The sequence below is a fragment of the Oryx dammah genome, unplaced genomic scaffold, assembly GCF_014754425.2.
Source record: "Oryx dammah isolate SB20612 unplaced genomic scaffold, SCBI_Odam_1.1 HiC_scaffold_18, whole genome shotgun sequence".
Taxonomy (NCBI): Eukaryota; Metazoa; Chordata; class Mammalia; order Artiodactyla; family Bovidae; genus Oryx; species Oryx dammah.
The window spans coordinates 1,090,402-1,115,611 of NW_024070202.1; the positions used below are offsets into that span (position 1 = coordinate 1,090,402).

Genomic DNA, 25,210 nt, shown 5'->3' on the forward strand with positions numbered 1-25,210 from the left:
TGATGGCCCAACATATAGATATTTATTTGTATATATTTATATAGAGAATGATAAAAATCAGCTTGCATGAGGCTCAGAGTCTATCTACTTTGAAGTTGTATCACACATACTATAAGCAATTTACAGAACTTGTCATTTGCGTATACAAGAATTGCAAAATAACTTAAAATGCACTGAAATATAGAATGCTTAAAATGTCTTCATATAAACCTCCCAGGATTTACAGGGATTGGCCATAATCAGCATTTGCCAGCATGGAATAAGAACTACAATCAAGAAAAAGGAGACAAACCCAAGGAAAGGGTTGAAATAAAAAAAAAAAAATTCTCTTTTATTATTTCTTATTTAAAATTATTCCTTATTTAAATTATTATTTATTTAAAATAATGTAGACTTGCAGTGTTGAAAATTTTGTTCTTGCCCCCAGCCAGGGGTTTTGTTTGATGATAGTTTATTTTCTGTAGCCTTTTGATCTCTGCTTACTTTCTGCAGATAATGGGTCTTTAGTAGGAAATCAGTGGTGTCTGTGGTAAATATTCACTATACCGAGGACGGTCAGGCCAACCCCTGAGCAGTCAGTGAGATGATGCTTTGAGTAGCCGAAAGAAAAGGAAAAATATAGATCTTGCTATTAGAAAATGTTCTATCACTTCACACTAATTCTCTTGAAATAAAAGATCAGTGATTTGCCCAAGAAAATGTTATGAACAAAGCGTGAGATAGCCTCTTCGTTTATGCTTCGGAAAGCAGGCGCTCCTTGTGTAGGTAATTAGAGTACAGTGAGTGCAGAGTGGTGCTTGGAGTTTAGGGTCAACTTTGCTGTCCGCTCCGTAGATTTTACAGGCGATTTGCTCTTTGCTTTAAGAAGAGAAAGTGATATTGGAAAAAAGTCAGCACTTTAGACTAAAGCAAAGCACCCTTCACAAAGCCACAGACAAGAAGCAGGACAGAAAGTCCATGGCTTGTAGCTATCCTCGCACCTGCGGAAGAAGTTATAAGATATTCGCTCATCTCGAAGATTTCCAATGCTCCTTATTAGGCTGTTTTAAACACATACATATATATATATAATTAGCTCGCCAGCTTGGCTCTGGTGCCCATGAATGTCTTGGCATGCACTGCAAATAACAACACATACAAAGTATTTCAGTCCCAGGAAGTGGTCTTGTTTGCTTTGTCTGTTTTCAAACCATGCCATTTCACGGTTGGGAACACTGAGAGGAACAAAGGCAGATACTTTTTCCTCAAGCAATTTTGTGAGGATTATTCCCTATAGTCATTTGGTTGTTCCTAAATGGGTGTCTAAAAACACATCCCCTGTTTTACCACTGCAAGCATAAAACCACAGGAGGTGAAAACCAAACCAAGGGCAGCAGGCTTCTCAAGGGCAAGGAGAACAGGTTCTGGAGCATGTGCATTTGGGCATCTGCTTTTTATCCTTAAAATCTGAAGAAAATTTAGCATTATCAAGAACTGGACACATTTGACAGCTCTCTGAGACTACATAAGAGAGAGAATGAAATTGTCCTTTTGCATTTTTCTTCACATATTTTATCCATGAATGTAAATGATATACCTTTACTAGTAATAATCATTATTGATAAGAAAACAAAAATGTGATGGACCTTAAAGTATTTCTTTTCTTTCTTCCTTTAATTTAAGAAAAGTCAAGAGGATTTGAAGGGAGTGAAGGTAGGCAAATTCAATCTTTCGAATATTTCAGCTAAATCATGTTCAAGTCTACATTGGTAGTGATAGAAATTAAGGTGAAAGCACACACTCTCAAAAAGTCACTGTAGAGTAAAAATGTAGGGTTCTAAAGGGGTGGTTTAGCAGACTCACATTAATGTTTCTAGTTAGGTTACTTAAGTGTCGCCATTGATTTGCCTTTGTTTATAGGTGGTGAGTCATGTACTTAACACAGAAACCTGATGACTCAAAACCCAAGGTCAGTGGTGGGTCTCTGAAGCGTGTTACTTCACTCAAGCTGGGGGACAAATTTCAAAAATGCAAAAGTAAAGGTACAGTCCACGTGTGGCTCTAAATATAAAGATTATGCAAGGAAAATATATACAATCCATGTAGAATCACTTGCATCAGGCCAAAATTAAATATGTGCCCTCTTTATCTTTGAAGGGAGACTCTTTGACAGGAATTCATTTAATTATAAGAAAGAAATTCATGTAATTAAAAGAAAGAAAGAAACAAAATGATTACATGACTCAAATTGCCAGTAGTACTTGACACAAAGTATGTATGATAGCGAATAAAGGTTTAAAAAATACTAAAAACAATAAAACCAAGGAAAATGATTCATTCTTCAAAAATGATATTTTGTGAAATAATGTTTCCTTTTCAGTATAAGCATTGCAGATTGGCTCAATCTTGCTGAAACTGGTAATTATGTGCCTCTTTTCTCAACTAATCAACCCTTCACAGGAGATATCCATCATTCCTGAGAACGATGAGATTCGAAGGGAACAGCTACCATCTTGACACAACATTTTCTATTATACTGTGTCCAGTATGTGCAAATTAAAACAAAATTTACATAGGCAGTATAACTGCAAACAAACCCAATTATACACTGTAAGGAATATGTTAAGATTAATATTTTGAATTGCCATCAGATATACAATAAACCACTGCAACACATAACATTTTTTTCAGATTGTATTCATTCATCCACTTTAGGCACTTGCATTACTAGCATACTGTTCATTAAGTGAAATTTATTTCTGTCAAGCCAATTATGTTTTTTTTCCCCTATACAGTAAATTCTAGAACAAATCTGTTTTGTCATCAAATCATAGATCCTTTCTCTCTTCTTTCTAAAGGTTTTACTCATATCTGGAAAGAAGGGATATGTGCTTCTTCATAGATCTTGGTAACCCCAAAGATTTCAACAGTGAAATCTGAGACTCTAAAATGCTATACTGTGTCCTATGTAATTTTAACAAATAATCATCATAGTCAATTTCATTTAGGTGCACACTATTCTGAATATATAGGGTTTCCCAAGTGGCACTAGTGGTAAAGCCAATGCAGGAGATAAAAGAGATCTGGGCTCAATCCTCAGGTGGGGATGATCCCCTGGAAGAAGGCATGGCAACACACTCCAATGCCTGGAGAATCACATGGACAGAGGAGCCTGGAAAGCTATGGTCTCAAAGAGCCAGCCACAACTAAAGCAACTTATCACACACAAGCACACATTCGGAATATAACATTATTGTTTTATCAAACATGCTGTGGTTTATTCTAAAGAAAATTAAAAAAAAAAACAATATATATATATATATTTTTTTGTAAAGTGCAAACCTTGGCTACTCATCATGCTCTATTGTTGTTATTGTTTTGGAATGATGAGATTCAGGGTTGCAATCAGGAGCCCTGACTTCTAATTTCCTCTGCAGCCACTCACCTCTGAAATCTCAAAAAAAATTTATTTCTTTGATGTTTCCTAAAATGAGCATAACAATTGTTTGCATTTTATTGTTTTATATATTTTTTCTCATGAGGAGGCCAGAAATTGTATTTGGTCACCTGTTTTGCTTTATTTGGTTTCCTTTTGCTCTGTGCTCAAACCAAGCTAAGATAACCTGTTTTTCCCTAAAAATGATCATTCATTTAAGCAACTCTTCCCCTCACATAACCTGTATTCTGCTGTGTTCCCATCGAGTAGCTGGAAGCTCTCTCTCCTCTAATCTTCCTGGTGATTCTGGTTTTGCCTCTCTTATGGCCTTAACAGGGCTCACATTGACTTTAACTCATTATATTTGTATTCTATCTGACTGATTACACTATAAACTCATTAAAAGCAATGATAAAATTTTAGGAATTTTTTTTATTATTCTCAAAATGTAAAGCAATGCCTTGAGTTTTTAAACTTTTGCCCCCACCACAAAATACCCTGTGAAGAAGAAAGGGAGAGGCTGTTATCTAAATTATGGCTAGAAAATGTGCAGATAACATGCTTAAATGAGGAGCAGTCTAACAGAATCTGAAGATTCAGAATGTGATTTCAAGATGTCCTTTGACTTCAGTGTAATAATGACACCTTTCATTTGTTTTAATGTTTAAAGATTCCTCAGTGCTCTCTCAGGTGCAATTTCTCATGCCTTTATAAGGTAGGGTGAAGAGGGATTTGCTCAATTTTCCAAATGGAAATATCTAAGAAGTCTTCTTAGAAGTCTCATGAGTACAGGCACTTAGCTTTCTTCTTCAGCCCTTTTTCTTTCTGATAGCGCATCACACTGCCCTCACTGGGATGCAGATAAACAAGATCGCTGCCCAAGACTGTATCTGTGACAAATGAGTTTGGCCAATGAGATATAGGAAAGAAAAAAGCTTCAAATATTTTATCTTCACTGTGTAAAACAATTATTTCAGAGAATAACAGAAAATTCCATCTACTTCTTTTATAAGAAACAAGACAAAATAAAAACCTATCACAACAACACAAGAGTCGAGATCTTGGAGTCCTTGGAGATCAGGTGGAGGAGGAACCATTTACTCACATTCTCAGTCACTGCCTTCCTTCTGCCTTGATTAACTCAGCACAGCGTCCGAACTGGAAAGCCTTCCTGGCCCTCATCTGTTTGCCAGATGAAAGGACTTGGCTCCCTTTTTGCACCTTCTTTTTTAGATGGTTCCATCTGAACTGCCATTTTTTTTCCCCCCTGCATCTACAGCCATGAGGCTGGAAGACACTGGGCAGATTGAACAAAGCTGCACCCTCTCCTTCGCGCCAAACTGGAAGATTCAGCACCTACCATGTATGGAATACGTATACATATGACATGCAAATATTGTCTTAGTTTATCCTCTCATTAGGCCCATACAGTGAACACACAGATTAGGAAAACTCAGTGGCATGGAATAACTCAATCTAGGTTACACAGTTAATAGATAATTAAACAAAGGTACAGAAATGAGGACATAGCAATGCAGTCAGATCAACTCACAGTCTGGATGTGTTTTTTTTTTTTTTTTTTTTTCTGAAAATCCCTCAGGCACTGCAACCTTGCCTCACTACCTCCACATATTAGATTAAGATGTGAAGCTATTATTTAAATGTACAATAATCTTTTCAGGGAAAATACAACTGGCTTTAGGGAAAAAAAAAATAAACTTTTTTCCCCAAGACTGAACTGATTGGTATTGGATATGAAAACATCAGCTTCTTTGTTTCCCTAAACATTAATAAAGTTTGTTTTGTGCCATACAGTATGCCAAATGTCTGATGATATAATATCATTTTGAAATTTTCTATTATAGTCTTTTAGATCTTACAGGTTCCTCCAAATTCATTTAAATATTTGAAAGAGACGTGGTCCCACCCTTATTTTTACATGTCCTCTTCTTTCTATGAACTCTTCTCTATACTTTTAATCTAAATTTGATAGTGTGGATCCAGGAAAAGTTAAGTTGATGTTCAGAGTACCACCATTAGTGGTGGGAAGAGAAAGACAACCAAAGCTTCTGGCCACCAGGAAAGATACAGGACATGGATATTTAATTCAAAGAAGTAAGGAGAACATTGAGACAACTATCTAGATAATTTATCACATCTAAATCTTGCCAGCTCTTTAAATATCCTCTTTCTCTGGGCTGAGATTGTTTTGATGGATTAATTTCCTACGTGAGGACAACTTGGTTTTGATATGGGGAAGAGTTGCAATTCAGGGCATCTACAGATTTAGGTATAATCCTCATAGGTTCTTCTTGTTTGACTATCCAGTGGGATTAAAAGGAGCAAGAGAAGAGAAAGGGCATAATTTATGTCCTGCTGTGGCTTTCTGATCTGGGTCCAGAATCTTAATTTTCCCAAAGTGAATATTAGTGACGCTTATCCTATGAACAAACTTAAAATGGAAATTTTCCAATAATAAAAGAAGCAACATTGGAATAACTGTTTTGCCTGCGAAGAGGCCTAGGTTACAGCTCTAGGGACAGACAGGCCTTAACTAACCTCTTTTTTATTATAGGTGTCAGCTTTACAGTATGAAATTAGCTGTGAGAAAATTTGAGCTATCTTTTAATGCAATTTTTATTCAGGTTTGCACATACTAAATCACAACTTAAGGGAAAGGTCAAATAACAAGATGATTTTATCCTATAATTTTTTGAAAAGAATATCTTTTTATTAGATTCCTATGGAACTAGTGCCAATTTCTTACAGAGATCCATTTTTTAAAAGAAATGTGCTTCATTTTGACCTAATACATAAATTGCCTATTTTGCCCAGGCATGTTGGCAGCAGCTGTTTAAACTTCCTTTCCTGCTTTCCTTTAGTCAGCAGATTTACACCTCTATTCTAGTTATGAGGCCTCTTGTAGCTGAGGGAGACAAGCATAGCTTCCCATGTACACAAAGGTCTAGGTGACAAGGTGCAGGAGCAATACCCCATTCACCACAGAAGGTTCCAGACTTTTTTTGCTTACAGCAGGCTTTTGGGGTTCCTACTTTCTACAGCAACTCAAGAATGGGCACATAAAAGTGAAACTGCTTTCTGCCTGCTAGGACCACAGTGCATCTCAAAACAGCACATTTTCACTGTAATTGATTCATCCAAGTAAGAACTGATCCTGGTGCAGACAGGGTGATGATTAGGACAATAGCAGCTAATATTTCTTTACCTCTGACTGTGGTCCCAGGAGGCTGCCACAATCATTCTGCTGATTAAGGAACTGAAACTGAGAGGGGTTATACAATACTGTTTGCTCAGAGAGTAGGTGAAGGACTGCTACTCAGGAGTTCTGTCTGAGGCTAGAAACTGATTTGCATCTTAACAAATGTTTGTCTGAGCACTTAAAGAAGCACATTCAACTCAAGAATAATCTATGAGGATAACTAGGTGCCAAGGTGGGGTGACTTTGCTGAGGGCCTGTGGGCCAGATTTCTGATACCATCACACTTACATCACTGTAAGGACAGTATCCTAAGCTTTTGCAATTTGCTTCATTTCAAGCACTGAGAGTTTAACCTATATTGGATCTTTTAATGCAGATAGGATTCTGAATTCATACAGAAATGCTCTCTCAGACTTTTCTGAAGCACTCGTATGAAATAAAACAAGGTTAATATGTATAAAATCTCCCAGAGTATTGACTTTCCTTGGCATCCCTGGTGACCATACCACTGCTCATCACTTTGATCTCCCTCCAAATTGGGGGCTCAGTCAGTCATATTATAGAAAGGAAAAGCAATTGAATGAAATTTTATTTAAAGACTGTATATGTGCTTGATTTATTTTATCAATATAAATTTATCAAGATAACACCCATTATGTTTAGACAAATAAGAATAATTTGATGGTCAGATTCTCCAACCAGCTCCCAGGAAGTAAGATATAATGCTCTTAATTTCAATGCTACTAGCAATTTCTAGGGACACCACTTTCACCATAGTGCTTTTAATATACATACACACATATGTGTACATGCATGTGAGTTTTTTTGTCATAAGCTTCACAATTACACAAAACTTTTACTTTGCTTTTGTTTAATTGTTCAATGTATTTTCTTTGTTTTTCTCTCAAGAGCTGTCTGACACTGGCTTATTTTTAAATTTGGGCAATTTAGAATATCTTTTTATTATGACAAAAGTAATAAATTATCAATGTACAAATGTTATCAATACAAACAAAATAATCAAAGAATTTGATGGGCATTTTCATATTATTTCTTGTCATTTTCTATGTGAATATCTCAGATTGACTTAAAATTTAGTATTCTTTATGTTTTCACTTTAAAGTTCTTTGTCCTATATTTTTTCACATTATATAACATATTGGTTCTTTTCTAATTTCATCAAACTTTCTTTGAAGACATGATTTTAGAAGGTGCTTACTATCCATTGTATGGTTTTGCCATGCTCACTGTGACACTTCCCTTCTATTGGTCCTCTGAGTATTTCCCATTGCAGAACTCTGTGATATGCATTCTTGTTCACAGGTCTGGGTCTGCCTCACTCCTGAGCTCCTTGGATTTTCCTCCCCGAGCATCATCTCAGGGCCAACCTCAAGCCCTGAGACCGATCTTTCTTGCCAATTTCCCTCCAGAAAGGCAGTATCAATTCACCCTGCAAGCAATGATACAGCAGAATACCTGAATCACTGTAACCTTGCTGGCAGGTGTTGATTATTAAGTGAGTGAAAATTGCTCAGTTGTGTCCGACTCTTTACAACCCCATGGACTATACAGTCCATGGAATTCTCCAGGCCAGAATACTGGAGTGGGTAGCCTTTCCCTTCTCCAGGGGATCCTCCCAACCCAGGGATCGAACCCAAGTCTCCCACATTGCAGGCAGATTCTTTACCAGCTGAGCCACATCTTTGCCAAATTACATGTGTCAAATTTTCAAAATTGACTAAGGATTTGACTGGGAATGCAACAAATCTATAAATACTTTTGAAAAACTTGACATATTTCCAGTACTGAGATTGCTCATCCAAAAACAGCCTATTTTCTCATTTATTCAGACCTAAACTTTTCTAACAAAATGTTCTAATCATTTTCATATTTATACTACTTATTTGCTATTCCTTTAAAAAATTAGATATGTTATACCCTTTTCTTTTTACTACTGAGGATTATATATTTTGCTGCAAATATTTTCTATTTGGTTATTGCTGTCATATGGAGAACTCGTTTAAATTTATATCTTTGCTTTGAGCTTATCAATATTACATGATCACTTTTGATATCTCTAAGTCATTTAGAGTGGATTACATAATCATTTGCATTTCTAAAATGGACATTTTCCCTTCTTTCCCTGAGTATTAGACACAAATATTTCCCTGTCTGCTACACCACTTATTAGTTACACTTGATTTAATCAAACAAATGTTTTAAATTATTTATAGTACAATGTTATTTTCATTTGTATATTTTGTAACTTTAAACTTTCTTTAGTAATGTTAAACCGTCAGGCCTCTGATTTTATGCTAATCCTCCTGTGTCAAATTTCTCTTTTCTGTTCAGCTCTTAATTCATTTGGATTCATTCTTAGTTCACTTGGATATGTAGCTCTTAATTCATTTGGATTCATTCTTAATTCATTTGGAATTCTTAATTCATTTGGATTAATTCTTAGTTCATTTGGATATTTAGCTCAATTCATTTGTATTCATGCTTAGTTCATTTGGATATGCAGCCTAAATTGTAATTTTTTTTGTTATTTATTAAATAAATTCAGCTTTAATTATTATATTTTAATGCATCAGATATTATTGTATTTTACTATTTTAGAGCCTTCTTTGTTTATATTTATGTTCCTTTATTGCCCTCTTTATGCATGATTATTTCAGAGAACCAAAAAGTGACGACCTCACTCACATGCCAGGTTTACTCTGCTAGATGTTTAAAATATATCATGACACAATGCTAAAATGTTATTTGGGGCACATGTGTCACGACCTCAATTTTATAGATAAAGACTCTGAGATTCAGAGGGATTTGTATGCAGCTCACTCAAGAAACAAGGTATCTAGGAGACAATGTTATCTACCACTACTATGTCATTCGTATTATAAGGTTCTAAATCCTTTTTGCTTTTCTCTCTTTTTAAAGCTTTTAATAATATTCTTGTTTATGTTTTCAGATGCACCTGTGGGGTCGCAAAGAGTTGGACACGACTGAGAGACTTTCATTTTCACTTTCCATAGTTATTTTGTGATTAAAAAAAAATTCTGAGGGTCTTTTCTGAAAGCTTGAATTTAATTATAATAGCATACAGTGTGTATAACTTCAGCTTCCATAAGCACATTCTTATTCAAGTCACAGTTCAAAGTCCTAAAAATCCTTTGGAATTTTATTATTTTGTAACCAATAAAGTCAACCATCTAGTTATAACCTTGGTCAATACAGTTGGTGGCTAATGTGGTATGGTTATGTAGGGGACAATTTATCATTAATTAACGTCACTGTGACAGAAGAAGAAAAGGAAGCTCTGAAATTACGAACAATAAAAGGTAGTCAGGAATGAAGACCCATTCTCCCTTCTTTAGCTTATCACCTACACATAGCCTTACACACCTACTCACTTATCAAAAGTTGATCAGTGACATGCTCTCTATGTATATAATTTCATTTAATTCTCAAAACCATGAAGATCATTCCTATTTAATAACTGAGAAAGCAGAGGTACACGCAGCTGTGAGTGATGGACATGAGATGAGAACAGTCTAATAACTGTGCCCACCACTTTCCCTGGTGAGAGAACCAGCTGGTCTAAGAAGCATGTTCCCCTGGATTTCTGCCTCTTTGGCGCAGATGTAAAGAAGCTGCCTGCCAATGCTGGAGACTCAGGAAATGCCGGTTCAACCCCTGGGTCAGGAAGATCACATGGAATAGGAAATGGCAACCTACTCCAGTATTCTTGCTGGAAAATCCCATGGTCAGAGGAGTCTGGCAGGCAACAGTCCATGGGATCACATTCAGACACAACTGAGCAACTGAATACGCTCAGCTGAAATGAATACACTTGTCAGACTATAGGTGGCAGCAGTGTTCCTTGGAAGAAGGAGCCCTTGCCTTTCTTGAGAATTTGCGCTATTTTGACCAACAGAGTGAGGTCTTTCCAGCAACTTCTCAACCCTTTGGTCATCTATCCAGATAAAGCTCCTCTGGCAGCTTCCTGAAACCTTAAGGAGAATGAAATCATTCGTGACAAGATCTTAAAACACTGGCAAATTCTGCTTCATGGCTCCTCAATCACAGAGCCCTAGTAATCACAAATGAACCTTGCAGAACACTTAAGTGTCCATGCATTGAAAAAACCCTTACAGCACAAAATGGAGCCTTGGTTTTGCAGACCCAGCTAGTTACTAAATTTCAACCAGTTAAGTTAAATATAGTTTACAGGAGAGTTTAGCCAGTACAGACTCTTACTCTGCATAATTCGAACTTAAACATAGCTCCAGCAGATTCTTTGACTTGTATTATCCAAAGCATTGCCTCAAATCTATTTTTTATCTTATTCATGGCTGCTTGATTTACATAGCAGCCATTTAACTGATAGAATTACAATGATCAAATTAATTTAACCTGTGTAAGCAGCCAAGTTGGATCTTTATACCAAAATCAACATTGAGGTCTGGATTATACATGTGGCTCTCTACCTGGATGTCATGCACCACTTCCTCATATTTTAACTCAGGAAAATAATCTCCAGCAAGATACTGAGCCCCTCATCTACCTCCCCTCACCAGCTCTGAAATCTGTTGTAAGATCATTTCTCTAACTTTGACCACTTTTGGAAAGCTGCTACATTTGTAAGCCAGAGAGGAGCTTCCGGATCCCTTGGAGTCTAGCAGCTGGAGCAGCAGCTGCTTCTCAATGCTCAGGTTCACATCATGTTGAAAACACAACAATCGTATTTCTGAGTTCAGAGAATCAGTATTCTTGCTGAGAAACCACCCATGAAAACATAACTACACCTTAACTATGGCCAGTTTTCTTATGAGTGCCAGCTTGAAGAGAACAGTTTCACAAAAGTCCAAAACAATACTGGAAAAAACAATAACAAAAGACCAGTTTCTAAAAGTGTATTTCTTTAGTATCACACACATGCACACACATCTCATAGTACATAACAAATTTTTTTCTCTGACTCATAAGAACTTTTTAGAGAGAATGAGTCTCATAATTAACTGTTCATAAAAATGGGTATTTCTGCTTCTAGATTCAGACATTTGTTCTGGGATATGAACTTTTTAATAAGCTTCCTTGTAAGCCTGGCACAGGACAGCTGCACTTTGAAAAACACTGTTTAGGAGTCTTGATCATTTTTGAAACAGAGGCAATGTAATCGATTTATGCAAATATATGAAAAAAGACAAAAGCAAAGTTATATCTGCCCTTTCTCTCTTCCTTTTCTCCCCAAACAAGATGTCTACTTGTCCTAGACACTTACTTATAGGAAGGCAAAAGAAGGAGTGATCTCTGTAGCCAAAAAGTCATCTTTAGGGTGACTACTATGTTGTCTGTGTGTCAGGTTTCCCAGAAAATGGGACTTCTAGCACTGAAAGGAGAAACACCCCAGGGAAAAGGATACAATGAGGACTTCAAAATAAGTGTAAACAAGTTGCTGTGGAGACCTGAATGAGGAAACAGCCAATTCTGACTAAGACAACAGGAGAAAGTTTGATAAAAGAATCTGCATTTGTGTACAAGTCCAAAAAGAGGGAAAGAAAACATCATTTTCAAAGTCATAGAGGTAAAAAATATCTGAAAACATTCAGGAAAGAGCAATTTAGAAGATTATGTGTGAGGGTTAGGAAATCAGGAGAAACAGCTGGAAATGAGACCTTGAAAATCTGTGATAGTGCTTTGGAAATGATAATTATTTAATACTTATGTTCTGTTGTGACGTGTTCCACATATTGAGATATGAGCATATTCAAGATTTCCTCATTACCTGTGATGTTGTTATTAAAAGAACTGGGGAACACCAGAGGAAGAACATTTTTTGTGTGTGAGAAAGCTAAAATAATAAATTCAATTTTTGAATATTTAGGGACCTAATCTAAATATTTATTTCCATGAAACAAGCCACCCTAAAGCCTAGCACCTTAAGACAACAATTTATTATCACATCTCACAGGTCTGGAGGATGGTCAGCTGGGGCTCAATTCAAAGGCTGGCTGCCTTCAGTCAGCACCATGTCTCAAGGCAGCTGCACTTGGTGCTCAGTGGCTGGCTCTTCACAGCAGAGGCTGCCTATTCTGTTGCAGGAAAGGTCTCGGATTGGCTGGTGAGGCATTACTCCTTCCTATCTCATTGTCACGGCAGTCACAGTCCAGTCCAGGCTCAGCGTGGGGACAAGCAGCACATGTGTCAACAGCTGCTGTCAACCAGTGTGCAGGGGCTCTGATCTGCACCAGGCTCCTGGGACAGACATGGCAGTGGTGGAGAGGAGGTTAACGGGAAAGCAGGAGCCCTGGTCTGGCTTTCCAGAGAGAAGTCAGGATCAGACTATCAGTTTGTTGGGGGAACCACTGACCGAAACCACCTGCCTTGGCCAGGCACAACAGTAATCACTTGCATTAGTTATCTTACAACAGGAAGTTTTGGTAAGGAATGTGGAACTAACAAGCTACCAATGACAGGAAGGATTTGGGAAAGGTCAAAAGAAGAGAGGAGATATCAGTTCATACGCCAGACCTATGAGGTCCTACCACCTCCCAGAATCCTCCTCACTGGAACCCATCTTGGCTGAGCGATGTGCAAGCCACCAGCTAGGACCCCGAGTCACCAAATATGGGCCAAACAGGATGACTGGCCACAGACAAGCTGGAACTAACCCCATTACCATAAGCCCAAGACCGCAAATCATGTGGCAGACCTTCTCCTGGGTTCTCATACCTCGCTGCTCTCCACCCAGGTGCCGCTTCCCAATAAAGTCTCTTGCTCTGTCAGCATTTGTGTCTCCTCAGACAATTCATTTCAGAGTGTTAGACAAAAGTCCACTCCCAGGCCCTGGAAGGGATTCCCCTTTTTGCAACAGATTGATAAATTTTCTAAGGAAAACTGAGTAGTTGAAACCATAGAAGTGGATGAGACTGGAGCACTGAGAATGGGAAAAGAACTACATTTAAGAGAGGAATTTAGTTGGAGAAGTCCACAGAGAGAAAGGGGAATGCTAACAGTCAACTTGAAGGGGCCAGAGGGGAGTTCAGGAAACCAGCAGCAGAAGGGTGGGGCTGTGGGTGTGACCTTTAGGGGTGTAGCTGCCAGGCTGGGTTGGGACTGGGCCAGGCTGTGTTCATAGCTTCATTGGCTTGTCGGCAAGAATGTGGAGAGGGGATCCATAGGAGGGAGTATAGACTGGGTGGGGAAGGACAAAGTAGGAAACTGGGGTGGTGGTGGATGGAGGGGATGTTTGGCTTCTGCATAAAGTAGATGTTCTCCATGAGACAGAAAGAAATGAGTAGAGAATGGTGTAGTTTATTGAGGTACTTGGGGATCTGTTCTCAGTGCAGGTGGAACTAAACCAGTTCATGCTACAATCAGGACTTGTTACCCTCAGAACATCTATAGAACATTCTAAATGTTAGTTATGGCTACAAAGATTGGAGAAGAGAAAAACCTAAGGGACTGCAAAAGCCAAGTTCTATTTATTTGCTTTATGATTTTTCTTCAGTATTTTGGTTCTAATTGTGGATTATCAAATATAGGTAGAATTAAAAGAATTAAAAATAAATACCATAAAGATACAGCTTAATTGGATAGTTACATGTGCATTAGCTTTTGAAAAAATATCTGGTAAAGTAGCTATATATTTTGTGATATACGGATAATAAAATACTATTTTTCTATATTTTTAACATAAATTTCTGCTCTATGAAAATTGAGTAATTTGAATGTTATAATATATATTCAGAGTTATTTTCAGCTAATACTTTTCCTTCAAAGAGAGATAGAACTACTTTGACAGAAAGAAGTATGCATTAGGAACTGAGAATTTCAAACTAAATAGTTCAGTCAACTAGGTAAAAACTGGGATGAAAATAAAAGGCCAATAGCCCAGCTTTTGGTAACAGGTTGATATTACAGTGTCACAGACACCATGGATGACACATGCCTCCCTATATCAAGTGAAAAAACAAAAGGCTAATATAATTCTTGGTCTGTAAAGGCAAGATTTCAATTATTTTGTCTTCATCATGTCTTGCCTTTAATAAAACAGGAAAACAAAGATACATGGTCAGTGTAATTTACAAATATTTTGTTTTCTCACAAATGAAAATATAAAAATGATTAACTCTTTTAAGAATGGAAGTATGTCTTCCATTTTTGTATCATTGTGCTTGGCATACAAGTTCTTGAAAAGATGGAGAGTGAATAAATGAAGCATGGGTATTGAAATCAGCTTTATTTGAATTTGAATATAACCTGAAAAATCATAAAGCAAAATTACAAATCAGGATGTGGGTGTTAGAGGAAATATTATATAGATATCTAACCCAAATACTATATCTTATGCAATAATTGTGCAAGCACAGAGACTTACACATGAATAAAATGAGTGGCTGGGCCACCATAGCTTCTGCACTAGAAGTTAGAAAATGTTAAATGTATATAAAATATTTTCCAGTATTTAATCATAGAAGAAAATAGAAATGAAAATTTTTAATGTGTTTCAGATTAATCTTTGCTACTGCTGATCATTTTTAGTGGAAATGGCTTTGGATGGATGCAGGCTTCCATGAGCAGTACACCCTGTTCCTTTAGAAGAAGTAATGGGTGAGGCTGGTGATGGTTGGAAAATGAGTGGAGATTTCTCTCTGAAATTTGTTAGATTTGTATAGTCTTTGCCATTTAGCACCAATCACAAGACTAAGAAAAAGATATTAAAATAAAACGAATCTTTTTAGAGTACATTATTCAATCCAAAATGTAGAGAATTTAGAATAGAACTTTTCATCCTATGCTTAGAATCCTTCATCTGGGATAAGTAATCTGATTCCACAAAATGGATTTATGATTTCTAGCTTGGAATATTCTATGCAGGCTAATAACCTCAGTTCCACGATTTGGAGTCCTCATCAGTTAGGTTATAAATTGTCTGCTGAGTGGTCTCTGTAATTTTGAATATAGCATTTAGGTTCTTCTTTTGACAGTGAGAAAGGAACGAAGACAATGTCTCCAAAAGTATAAAATCTTTACCAAACAATGGCTAAAAAAATTACAGCTGTTAGGTGTGTATGTGCATACATGTGTGTATGTGTGTGTGTATATACATGTGTATAAATATATATTTTTTAGCTTGGTTTTTTCCTTTGGGGAACAAAAGAGATGATAAAGACGAAAATGAGACAAAGTCACACAAATATGGCTTCAGAGAAGCTGTCTCCTTTCAGCATGGCATAAGGTGCCATAAACAATACATGTTAGGATAGCTGCTTACCTACATCACAGGGACCCTTAGTAAAGCTCACAACAAATAGTCTCCATTAGCATATGAAGCCTAAGGAGGAATCTAGGGTGGCATATATTATTTTTAAAATATTGTTTAGAAATAAGTATTTAAAGATATACACATGCACACACACGGGCTTCCCAGACGTCTCAGTGTAAAGAATCTACCTGCCAATGCAGGAGGCACACGAGACACAGACTTGAACCCTGGGCTGGGAAGATCCCCTGGAGAAAGGGAGGAAATCGCAACCCACTCCAGTATTCCTGCCTGGAATATTCCATGGACATCGGAGCCTGGCAGGCTACAGTTGATGGGGTCTCAAGTTGGATGTGACTGATAAATATATATATATATGTACATATTTTTACATATAAATGTAAAAATACATTTAAATGTTTTTGTATATATAAATCATCCTGATAAAATGATGAAATTTTAAAAATCTAGTAGCTAAAAAGAATTTGAATGTTAGCAATATAATTTTCTATTACAATAGTAGTATCAATAATTTTTCAATGATAAACTATGAAGAGACAAACTCAAAAATGAGAAATTCAATACTTTATGCTCCCTTCATCCTATAATACTACATCAAGCATTTGAGCAGGATGGAGAACAGTCTAGGGTAGTGTAAGGTACTGCTCATTCCATGCCAAGGTTAAAACTTCAGTGAGTTTCCATTGGCTGAATCAGTGCATAAATTAATGCTATTCAGAACAGCTTTAACTTGCACAGCTGACTTAGGAAATGTGTGACTAAGCTTCTAAATTGGCATCGAAGCCACATTGACAGGAGCTGCCTTATCACTGTACCACTTTCTGCCTTTCACCCCCCTTACTTCCTCCCATTACCATAATTACTTTCATCACAGGCAGCTGAAGTTTCTCCTTCAAAACAGAAGCCCTTGGTAACTTGTCCTGCTTAAAGCTACAGGTCCCTGAAAATGTGGTGTGTCTCTTTCATTTACATGATGATGAAGTGAAAGTCTCTTAATTTGGGTCATTATCGATACATAAATCCATAGAGAAAATGAACATGCATTTATAATGCAACCAAATGCACATGATTTATTGTGTTTATAGTGTGTAAATACAGAAGGAAAAGAAGTCCAGTCCTCAGATTCCCTGGACATGAAGCACTGCCAGCAACTAATGGGGCAATTCACACCCTCAGGAAGATCAGCCTCCAGCTCTCAGCTCATCCTCATTTTAACTGAACTAGCTTTCCAATTTTAGAGAAACCATCACACATAAATCTGTCTACACTGACCCATCTTCCTGTGGAGAGTTTGTGAGTGGTAAAATGGATTTCCATACCTGATTGTGGACTTTGTTTGGGGATTTTGGCTACCTCTTGAGGGCTGGAAGTGGAGGGCACTCGCTGGTTGGCAGAGCTGTGCATACTGCTGGGAGCTGCCACGGAGACATTCTTGCGAGGTTTCATATCCTGCAGCCACATGGGTGAGGCCTCAAAGGCCTGCATCCTCCGGGCGTGGCTGTTGGCGTTGACTTTTAGGTAGGCCTGGGCTTTGTATTCCTGAAGCTCTCCATAATTGGCGTCGGTCACCCTGCACTCATATAAGCCTTCATCCTTTTTCCTCACTTTGGAAATCTGAAGCTTGTGAGAGATGTCATTCCCTTGGACTTTCACTGTCTGAAAAATTGCAGGTAAAAAAACAAAGTGCTACATCAAGTGATTTGGTTTCCATATCTTGTCCTGAGCTTGCTAAGGTTGGAAAATTAAAAGGTCTTAATGGCCTCACAGCTACAGCAGAAAGTTTTTTATTTCCTCAGCAGTCTAATTAGAAGATCTTATTTATCTTATTCCATTAACACCTAGATTCACAAGATCATGGAAACATGAGTTCAGTCCAGCTGAACCAGATTCCATCAGCCACATGGTTTGCATTTGGTACCAGGTCTACCATGATCCCACCAGGGGACTGGCCTCTGCCAGGTGAGCTCAACTGAAGGAAGAAGAACCTAACTTGTGCATAGTTTACAAAGCCTCTCTTCTTCACTGTAGGCTACCTACCACTCTGAGAGATCACAAAAACATGCTGTTGGTCACAGCCAAGTTTAAGTGGAAATGTGCGTTTAATCCACACTTCAGGATGCTTACTAAATGAACTGACAAAATAGACTTGGATAGTAAAGTTTTTACTCCAGCTGTTGGTGCAGTCTGACCTATAGTCATGGGGTGGCAAGACTCAGGGAGCAAATAAATATCACCTGAAATCCTATGACTTGGAGTACATGCCCCTACCACAGGGTCTGTGTGCTGCTGGAACTTGAGATGCCATTAATTAAACACCGCTTTGATTTTCAAAATAGAAACTGACTCCCACTTCTGATACCATTTACACCAGATTAACATCAAGAACATATATATGGTTATATAGAATATATAAAATTCTACATAATATGCAATAGATCTCTAAGCATCTTTATCAGAAGAGGTAGATTTGATATACATCATATTATCATATTATCCATGACTGACAATGATGGACTTCATATGACATTCAAGATCTGGATTTGGATAATTTCCAAATTAATTTCAAAAGACAAAGAAGAGAAGTGAGAAGGCAGAAAGTTATTCCTGTACTGGACATTACACTTTCAAACAGCCATAAATAATTTAGAAAATTTGGGAAGTGTTCATCTGGTTTTTACATACAGAGTTGTATATATAAACAGTTTTCAACATCTGAACCATAACCATAAGTATGCATTTATGTACATGAAAATTACATATGAATATTATTAAGACTGTAAAACTAATGGGAACCAGTAGTTTCAAATATATTTTCAACTGGGTGTTCTGATAATGTTGGGGTAGTCAGAGTGCTTATATATTGTTATTATTCCATTTTATAGTAAACTGAGGCTTAGGGGGTTTGGGTCAGTGCTTGTCAATGTTGACTGTACACTAGAATCATCTGAGGAGGTTTAGAAAATACTCTCATTTGGATTAATGCAGAAACACTCTGCATCTCTCCAGGGCAAAGTTCATACTGTATTTTGTAAAAAATCACCTGGGAATTCAAATTAACTGCTGGCTTAGGACCTATGTTCAAGGTCACATACCAGGTGAATTGGGAACACACTGCTTTCTACCTCTGTGTTTAGAGGTCTTTCCAGTTGACTAGATTGTATGAACTCTGGGCGTTGATAATGCTGTTAGCAGTTGTGTGCATGACTATGCAACTAACTGCATGTTTCTCTAGGTCAAGATGTGTGAGGCTGCTTTACCACTGGTCTTTGGAGGATTGGGGTATGGGTGAAGAATGAAAGATGATTAGCAAATAAACAATCTATCTAATTATATGTGTACATATAAATGAATATTTAAGAAAAACATCATTAGTAACTGATCTTACCAATAAAGCTTTTCTAGCACTGCTGGAAAACAACAGATTCTGTGATATAAGAATAATTAAATTGAAAGAGTCTAAAAAGTCAGTGAGTTTATGAAAAGAAATTGGGAGTTTCTGGTTTATATCTTATTTTTGATATTTTTTCCATGCTGAGATTATATATTTAGAGAATTTGATTGTATTAGCATATTTTTACACTTTTAATTATGATGTAACCCCTATATTCTATCACTTTATATATGCCTAAAATAGCCTCAGAATAAATTTCCTTTTAAAATGTGATTTTCAGATTCCTTATACACATATGACTTCTACTAATGGAAACTTGTTTACTAATTATCAACAAACTAAGCAATTCTATTAGTATAAAGTGATTCTAGATGACTTCCTCTGAGATATAGTAAATTTTTTTTCTACTTTCAGACATTTATGAGCAGTAATAACCAGCAGAGTAGAAACACATCTCTGTATTTCCAACAGGTTAACCTCCTCTAACAATGCTTTTATATTTATATTGGCTTTTGGTCTTATATTACATGACTTTGAACACTGGCATTAGAAATGCCAATGACATTGAAAGTTGAGTTATTTTAATTACAACTTCACCACCCTGTTGGATGCTTTAATTTTTTTTCTGCCTGGGAAGATTTTCATCTTTTACTTGCTATTGAAGGATAATTATTGGTATAAATTTGAACGTACTCGTATAGTTAATAAAAGCAAGAAAGTGTCACATTCCTCTTTGGGTGCAAAATGATTCCCAAGCAATTTTTCAAATATTTACGCCATTATGATAAATAATTTTATTGTATGAATTCAAAATCTGCTTCAATGTGTTTGTACCCAGTGAGGTAAGGTATGACAGAGCCAGAGGGCTCTCGTCCTGCGTGTGCAAATTTCCTCTATTGGGAACAGTAAGTATAAACACTTTTGAAAACCGAAATTCACTAACTGGTGCCCCGGGCCCAAGTGCACCGGTTTCATTGACACTCACACTGATCTTGGTCCCATCTCCGTCAGGGTCCCGGTCTGGCAGCAGCTCAGCCTGTGGGGAGGGATGGGGAGTGGGGCACATGGATGCTCAGAATTCGCCCAGCCGGAGCCATCCGCAGCGCAAACCTGGAGGGAGGGGCCCTGCCCCAGCTACCCGCCAGGGGACCAATCCCTGTGGCTGCGCTCGGGGCTCGGGAGCGGGGATTAGGGGACAGGGAACTCTGGGGTTGGGGGGGGGTGAGGAATTGGCGCGGGCGTGCTCGGACTCGGGGGACGGGGACTCGGGAACTCGAGGAGCTGCATTCGGGTCAGTGCCCGGGGTGCTCGAGTCTGCGGGGGAGGGGGGACCTGGGATCTCGGGGGACTGCATTCTGTCATTCCCTGCTGTCACTCCTACAGACCTTCCCTCGCCCCCGCACATCCGCAGCCTCTTCTGCAGAACTACCTCCTTCTCGGTTCAGACCTTCGTTTCTCTACCCGCCCCCTCTTCTCTCCTCCTGTCCCCGCCCCCCTCCACTCGAGTCGCCTCGGGTTCCTCCGTCACTCCCCATTCCCTTTTTTCCACCGTCACCCCGTCTCTCCTTCTTTCCCCATCTCCCGCCTCCCTCCTGGGTCTCCTCCCACCCCCTTTCTCCCGTTCCATTCCTCCTCCTCTGTCTCTCCCCTTCCTGTTCAGTCTCCCACTCCTCTCCATCTCTCCCCTCTCTCCCTCCCTCTGCGTCTGGCAGAGGTGGTAAGAACCCAAGGGGGAGGGGGTGATGGAAAACCGACAGAATTTCCCCCATCCCACCATACTGAAGGGATAGCGAGTGTCCGGGGATGTATCAACGCAGCAGTGCCATCTAGGGCTGCTGAAAATGTCCAGTACTAAAAGGAGGAGTCTATTCCCAGTTCTTAACCGGGAAAGACTAGACAACCTGCTTTCCCTTGGTTTTAACGCGGTGTTACCAGCACAGGGTTCACCCCCTAGGTGTCATCCTTGCCGCCAGGAGAGCCAGGGGTGTTCCCAGGGGCGCCCCAACACCATCTTGGTCAAGATCCCGGCTGGACACTCAGGAGTCTAAGTCAGTGAATGGACCGGACACGAAGCAGGGAATTCGGGCGACGCAACTCCGCTACCTGTGCCCCGGCCACATCAGCCCCAGGCTCCAGGTCCTCAGGCCCCCTCAGGAACCACCACTGGATCTCCAGGTACACCGAGGCAGAGCCGCTCTGGAAAGCGCAGGACATCTCCACATTCTGCCCCTCCGTTGCTGTCACATTCCGTGGAAACTCGGTAAATTTTGCTGCAAAACAAACACACCCTTTTGGAATATGCACTCCACTCTTGACAGCATCTCTTGTGAGCTCACTACATTTTCCTGGGTCTTAAAAAAAAAAAAAAAAACCCTCTATGATAAAACAGAGGCTCCCCCCACCCCTTTCCTTGGCCTCTTTCTTGTCTTATTTTTGGTATCATGCCTAAATCATTTTGTTGTTGATCAAATCCAGATAATAGAAAGGTTAACAAGCTTTCCAATAACTCCCCTCTGCTAGCCAGGCTGCTCACAGTTAGATACAAATACCTTTTGTCAGACTGCAGTATTCCCCAAAACTTACTGAGGGAATCAGGGAAGTACATTTTACACAAATCTGTCAAGCTGATACATGAAGAGAGCCTCTTATGTCCGGATTTCTAAACAATCTGTGACTAACTGGATGTTCCATGTAATAAAGAAAAGATCACGATTATCTGCCAAAATTTACATTCGTGATATATATATATATATATATATATATATATCACGACACATTAGCAGTTGTGGTTGGAGGGCTACAGCATTGAAACAAGTTGCACACGTTTTAAGCTGTGGATATTTCTTTCTTTTCAAATTAACCTTCATATCTGTTCCCAACAACCTATTGTATTGTAAATTGTCATACATCATGGGATGTAACAATCACACACCTGGGCTTGGTTCAGATTAAAGATTGTTCTAAAGTCACTAGAGACATTTTTTTTTTTTGAGCCTTTTCATTACAAATCTTGACACTGCTAGTTTGCAAGATTCATGGAGTCATGGTGAAACTCACAAAAATATGTTTCCTCTCTCCCAAAGGCACTTCCTTAACACGGAGTGCGTTGGATGGTTGTTCTTATCTTGTCTAAGAGACACTCTGAGAAAGGCTGATGATTCCTTAAAAGTCTAGGAGAGATTTGTAGCTTAAGGAAGTGCACAGCTAGAATGCGTACTCTTGGGGAGGAGGATTGAGGGGCTGCAGGATCAATTTAGGGTAGATGCACTTTGCCCCCACTCTTTAAAGCAAGGCGCCATCAGTGTCTCTTTTAAAAATTTATAAAATCCCAACATGATCTCTACTGAAATAGAACTGTATTTATACTTAGAGGAAACGGGAGATGTTAAGAAGACATTCTGATCTGAAAAGGACTTTTCTGTTGATGGCATTTGTGTCTGCAGAAGTGATGCAGTCTTCTGGCATCAGAGATGTGATCTGTTCATGGTGCTGAAATGATCACTGCAGCCTGCGAAGTCCTGAACAACTGGATTCAGCAGGCTGCTGCTGCTTGTAATGCAAGTCGTGCCTTTTTATGGGTCCTCAGAGGAGTCTGTCCTTTGATAAACACACACGCAAACGAAGTCACACGGACACAGAAAAAGGAAACTCTAAGCCCATACTGCCTACATAGAGGAGGGCTCGCCATGGAGAGACCCCATCCCCAGCTCTGTTTGCGAAGATTATGTATGCAAGAGTCGTTACCCTGTGCATGCACACAGATAGAGGGAACACACACACACACGCGCGCACACACACACACACACACACACTCATATCTCTGTGTGCTCACCGAGGAACCCACCTCGCTGTCAGGAACCAACTGGATTTGCTCTCAAATCTACCTGGGCTACTATTAATAAACTTTAAAGAAAATTGCCAAACAGAACACTATTCTTTGTTACTTGCTAAGAACCTGACTAGATCTGCCTGGCCATTCTTTGAACGCAAAGACACACACACACCGCGAGCAAACGTATACTTGCCAGTGAGCACAGACTTACCTTGAGAAGAAAGCCCTTGCTGTACATATAAAACGGAAAAGAAAACAAATCCAACATATGCCAAAAAGATCCCCATCACTCCCCCCCGCCCCCCCCCCGCGGGGGCCCGGGGCGGGGGGTGTCACATCGGTGTATCCAACAGCCAAAAAGCTTCAAAAGAAAGGAATGCCACTGTCCGGCAGGCTTGGTCTCAGCGACCAGGGTGCGGAGCCGCGAACATCCCGCCCCTCGCCTGCTCGGACTGCTCTGGAGACCCGGAGAGGGAACTGGGAGTTGGCGGCGCGGTCGAGGGCTGGGTACTGGGCTCGGCTTTGGCGGGCTGCGCTTGCACACCCAGACCTCGGCGCGGAGTAGTGCTCGCCGCTCGGCTGCCCGCCTTCCGCTTCCTGCTGCGGGTCCAGCGTCAGCCCGCGGTGCGGGGTGCCGGGCGCGGGGCGCGGGGCGCGGGGACGGCGCGGGGCGGGGGCCTCGCGGTTTCGCGCCGTCTCCGCTCTTCGCGCCGCGGCGCCGTTAACTCCGTGCGCGCCGGGCCGCTTTGGGTCTACGCCTGAGTCCCGGAGAGCAGCGGCCGCGATCCTTCCCCACGCGCTGCTTCCGGCCAACTGAGCCTCTCCCGCCTCAGTGAGTCCCGGCACGCGGACTGCGGCGGGGATACGAGGACGGGGCCGGGGCAGCGGGCGGGAGGATGGGGCTCTCCGGGAAGGAAAGGGACGGGACTGGGCGAAGACACTGCGCCGGGGCGACGGAAACAGCCATTGGAGGGAGATGTCGCTTAACCAGTTATTAACTGCTCTAACTAGGAAGAGCGCAAGCTATTATTTCACACGGATTTATTGCTGAGCAACCTCGCGAGGAAGAGAAGCGGCTCCTGCAGGGACCGTATCACTCTTGCTGGTGAATGGAAGGGACGAAAAGTACAAAAAGTCACGTATTGAGGGAATTTTCCAGAAAGAAAAGTCGTACCACTTTTACGCTTTCATTTATTTGTTTTTGCTAATTCATATGCCACTTTGCTTTCCCAGCCTCCATCTCACGTGTATTTTGGCGGTGGGGGAGGGGTCTCAAATACCATTAGGGTCTTTATTGCATGGTCTATTTTTATTTTGTTTTGTTTTTCTTTTGACTAACACAGTAATGATTTCATGTTCCCTGAGATTCTATTAATAAAAAATACTGTTTTAGGAAGAAAAAGTACAGTAAGCTTTACGATTTGGAACACAGCTAGCTGTCTTCTATGGAGAAGATTTGAGATGTGTATTCTATTTCTTATTAAGAATCTAAAAGCAATATCTATCGCTTTAAAGACTCTGTCCACCGTTAGGCAGTGGATTTAAGTCTTCTTAATAAAATTAAAATTATTTGCCCTTTAAGCACAGTGCCATGTATTTTATTCTCACTGTTACTTCTATGCATCTCTACCACAGATTTTCAGTATTATTTGGAAATATGACTAAGTGTTAACAATGCTGTCAGGAAACCAATGCAGTATATGCATTTTCATTTTATTGCTAAAAATATGTAGGTGGCTAATTCCTTCACAGACCAGAAAAAAAAAAAAAAAAAACTGTCGGATTACTGAACCACTTATCTGCTGAATACAGCAGTAACTTAAATGTTCAGAAAATTAAGGTGCAATAACTTCAGAACAATATTATTTTTCTGGAGATATATTTATTTTTCACTGTGGTTTGGCAGACTGTAAGACTTGGAGAAAGTCATGAGGGACGTTTTATATTTGTTCATGTTTAGGCTAACATGACTCCTTATCCTTCCTCTGTTGAGCAAATAATTCTGAAGGATGTCTTTTCAAGAAAAATCATTTTTACATCGAAACACTCTCTTATGGAGAATG

General features: G+C 39.5%; 1 protein-coding gene across 3 annotated transcripts; it reads right to left on the reverse strand.

Annotated features, from left to right (window-relative positions):
- On the reverse strand, positions 1-24,000 carry VSTM2A (V-set and transmembrane domain containing 2A). 3 transcript variants are annotated; one of them, XM_040260215.1, is made up of 5 exons: positions 23,359-24,000; positions 21,419-21,585; positions 20,301-20,351; positions 17,244-17,580; positions 1-858 (listed from the first exon to the last, which is right to left on the reverse strand). In XM_040260215.1, the coding sequence occupies exons 1-5, from the start codon at positions 23,432-23,434 to the stop codon at positions 770-772; spliced, it is 720 nt and encodes a 239-aa protein (XP_040116149.1). In that variant the 5' UTR covers positions 23,435-24,000; the 3' UTR covers positions 1-769. The 3 variants fall into 3 exon arrangements, with proteins under 3 accessions (XP_040116149.1, XP_040116150.1, XP_040116148.1); XM_040260216.1 differs by lacking the exon at positions 1-858 and adding an exon at positions 875-980 and having other exon boundaries at positions 23,359-23,772; XM_040260214.1 differs by lacking the exon at positions 1-858 and having other exon boundaries at positions 16,968-17,580; positions 23,359-23,772.
- Positions 24,001-25,210: the final 1,210 nt, after the last annotated feature.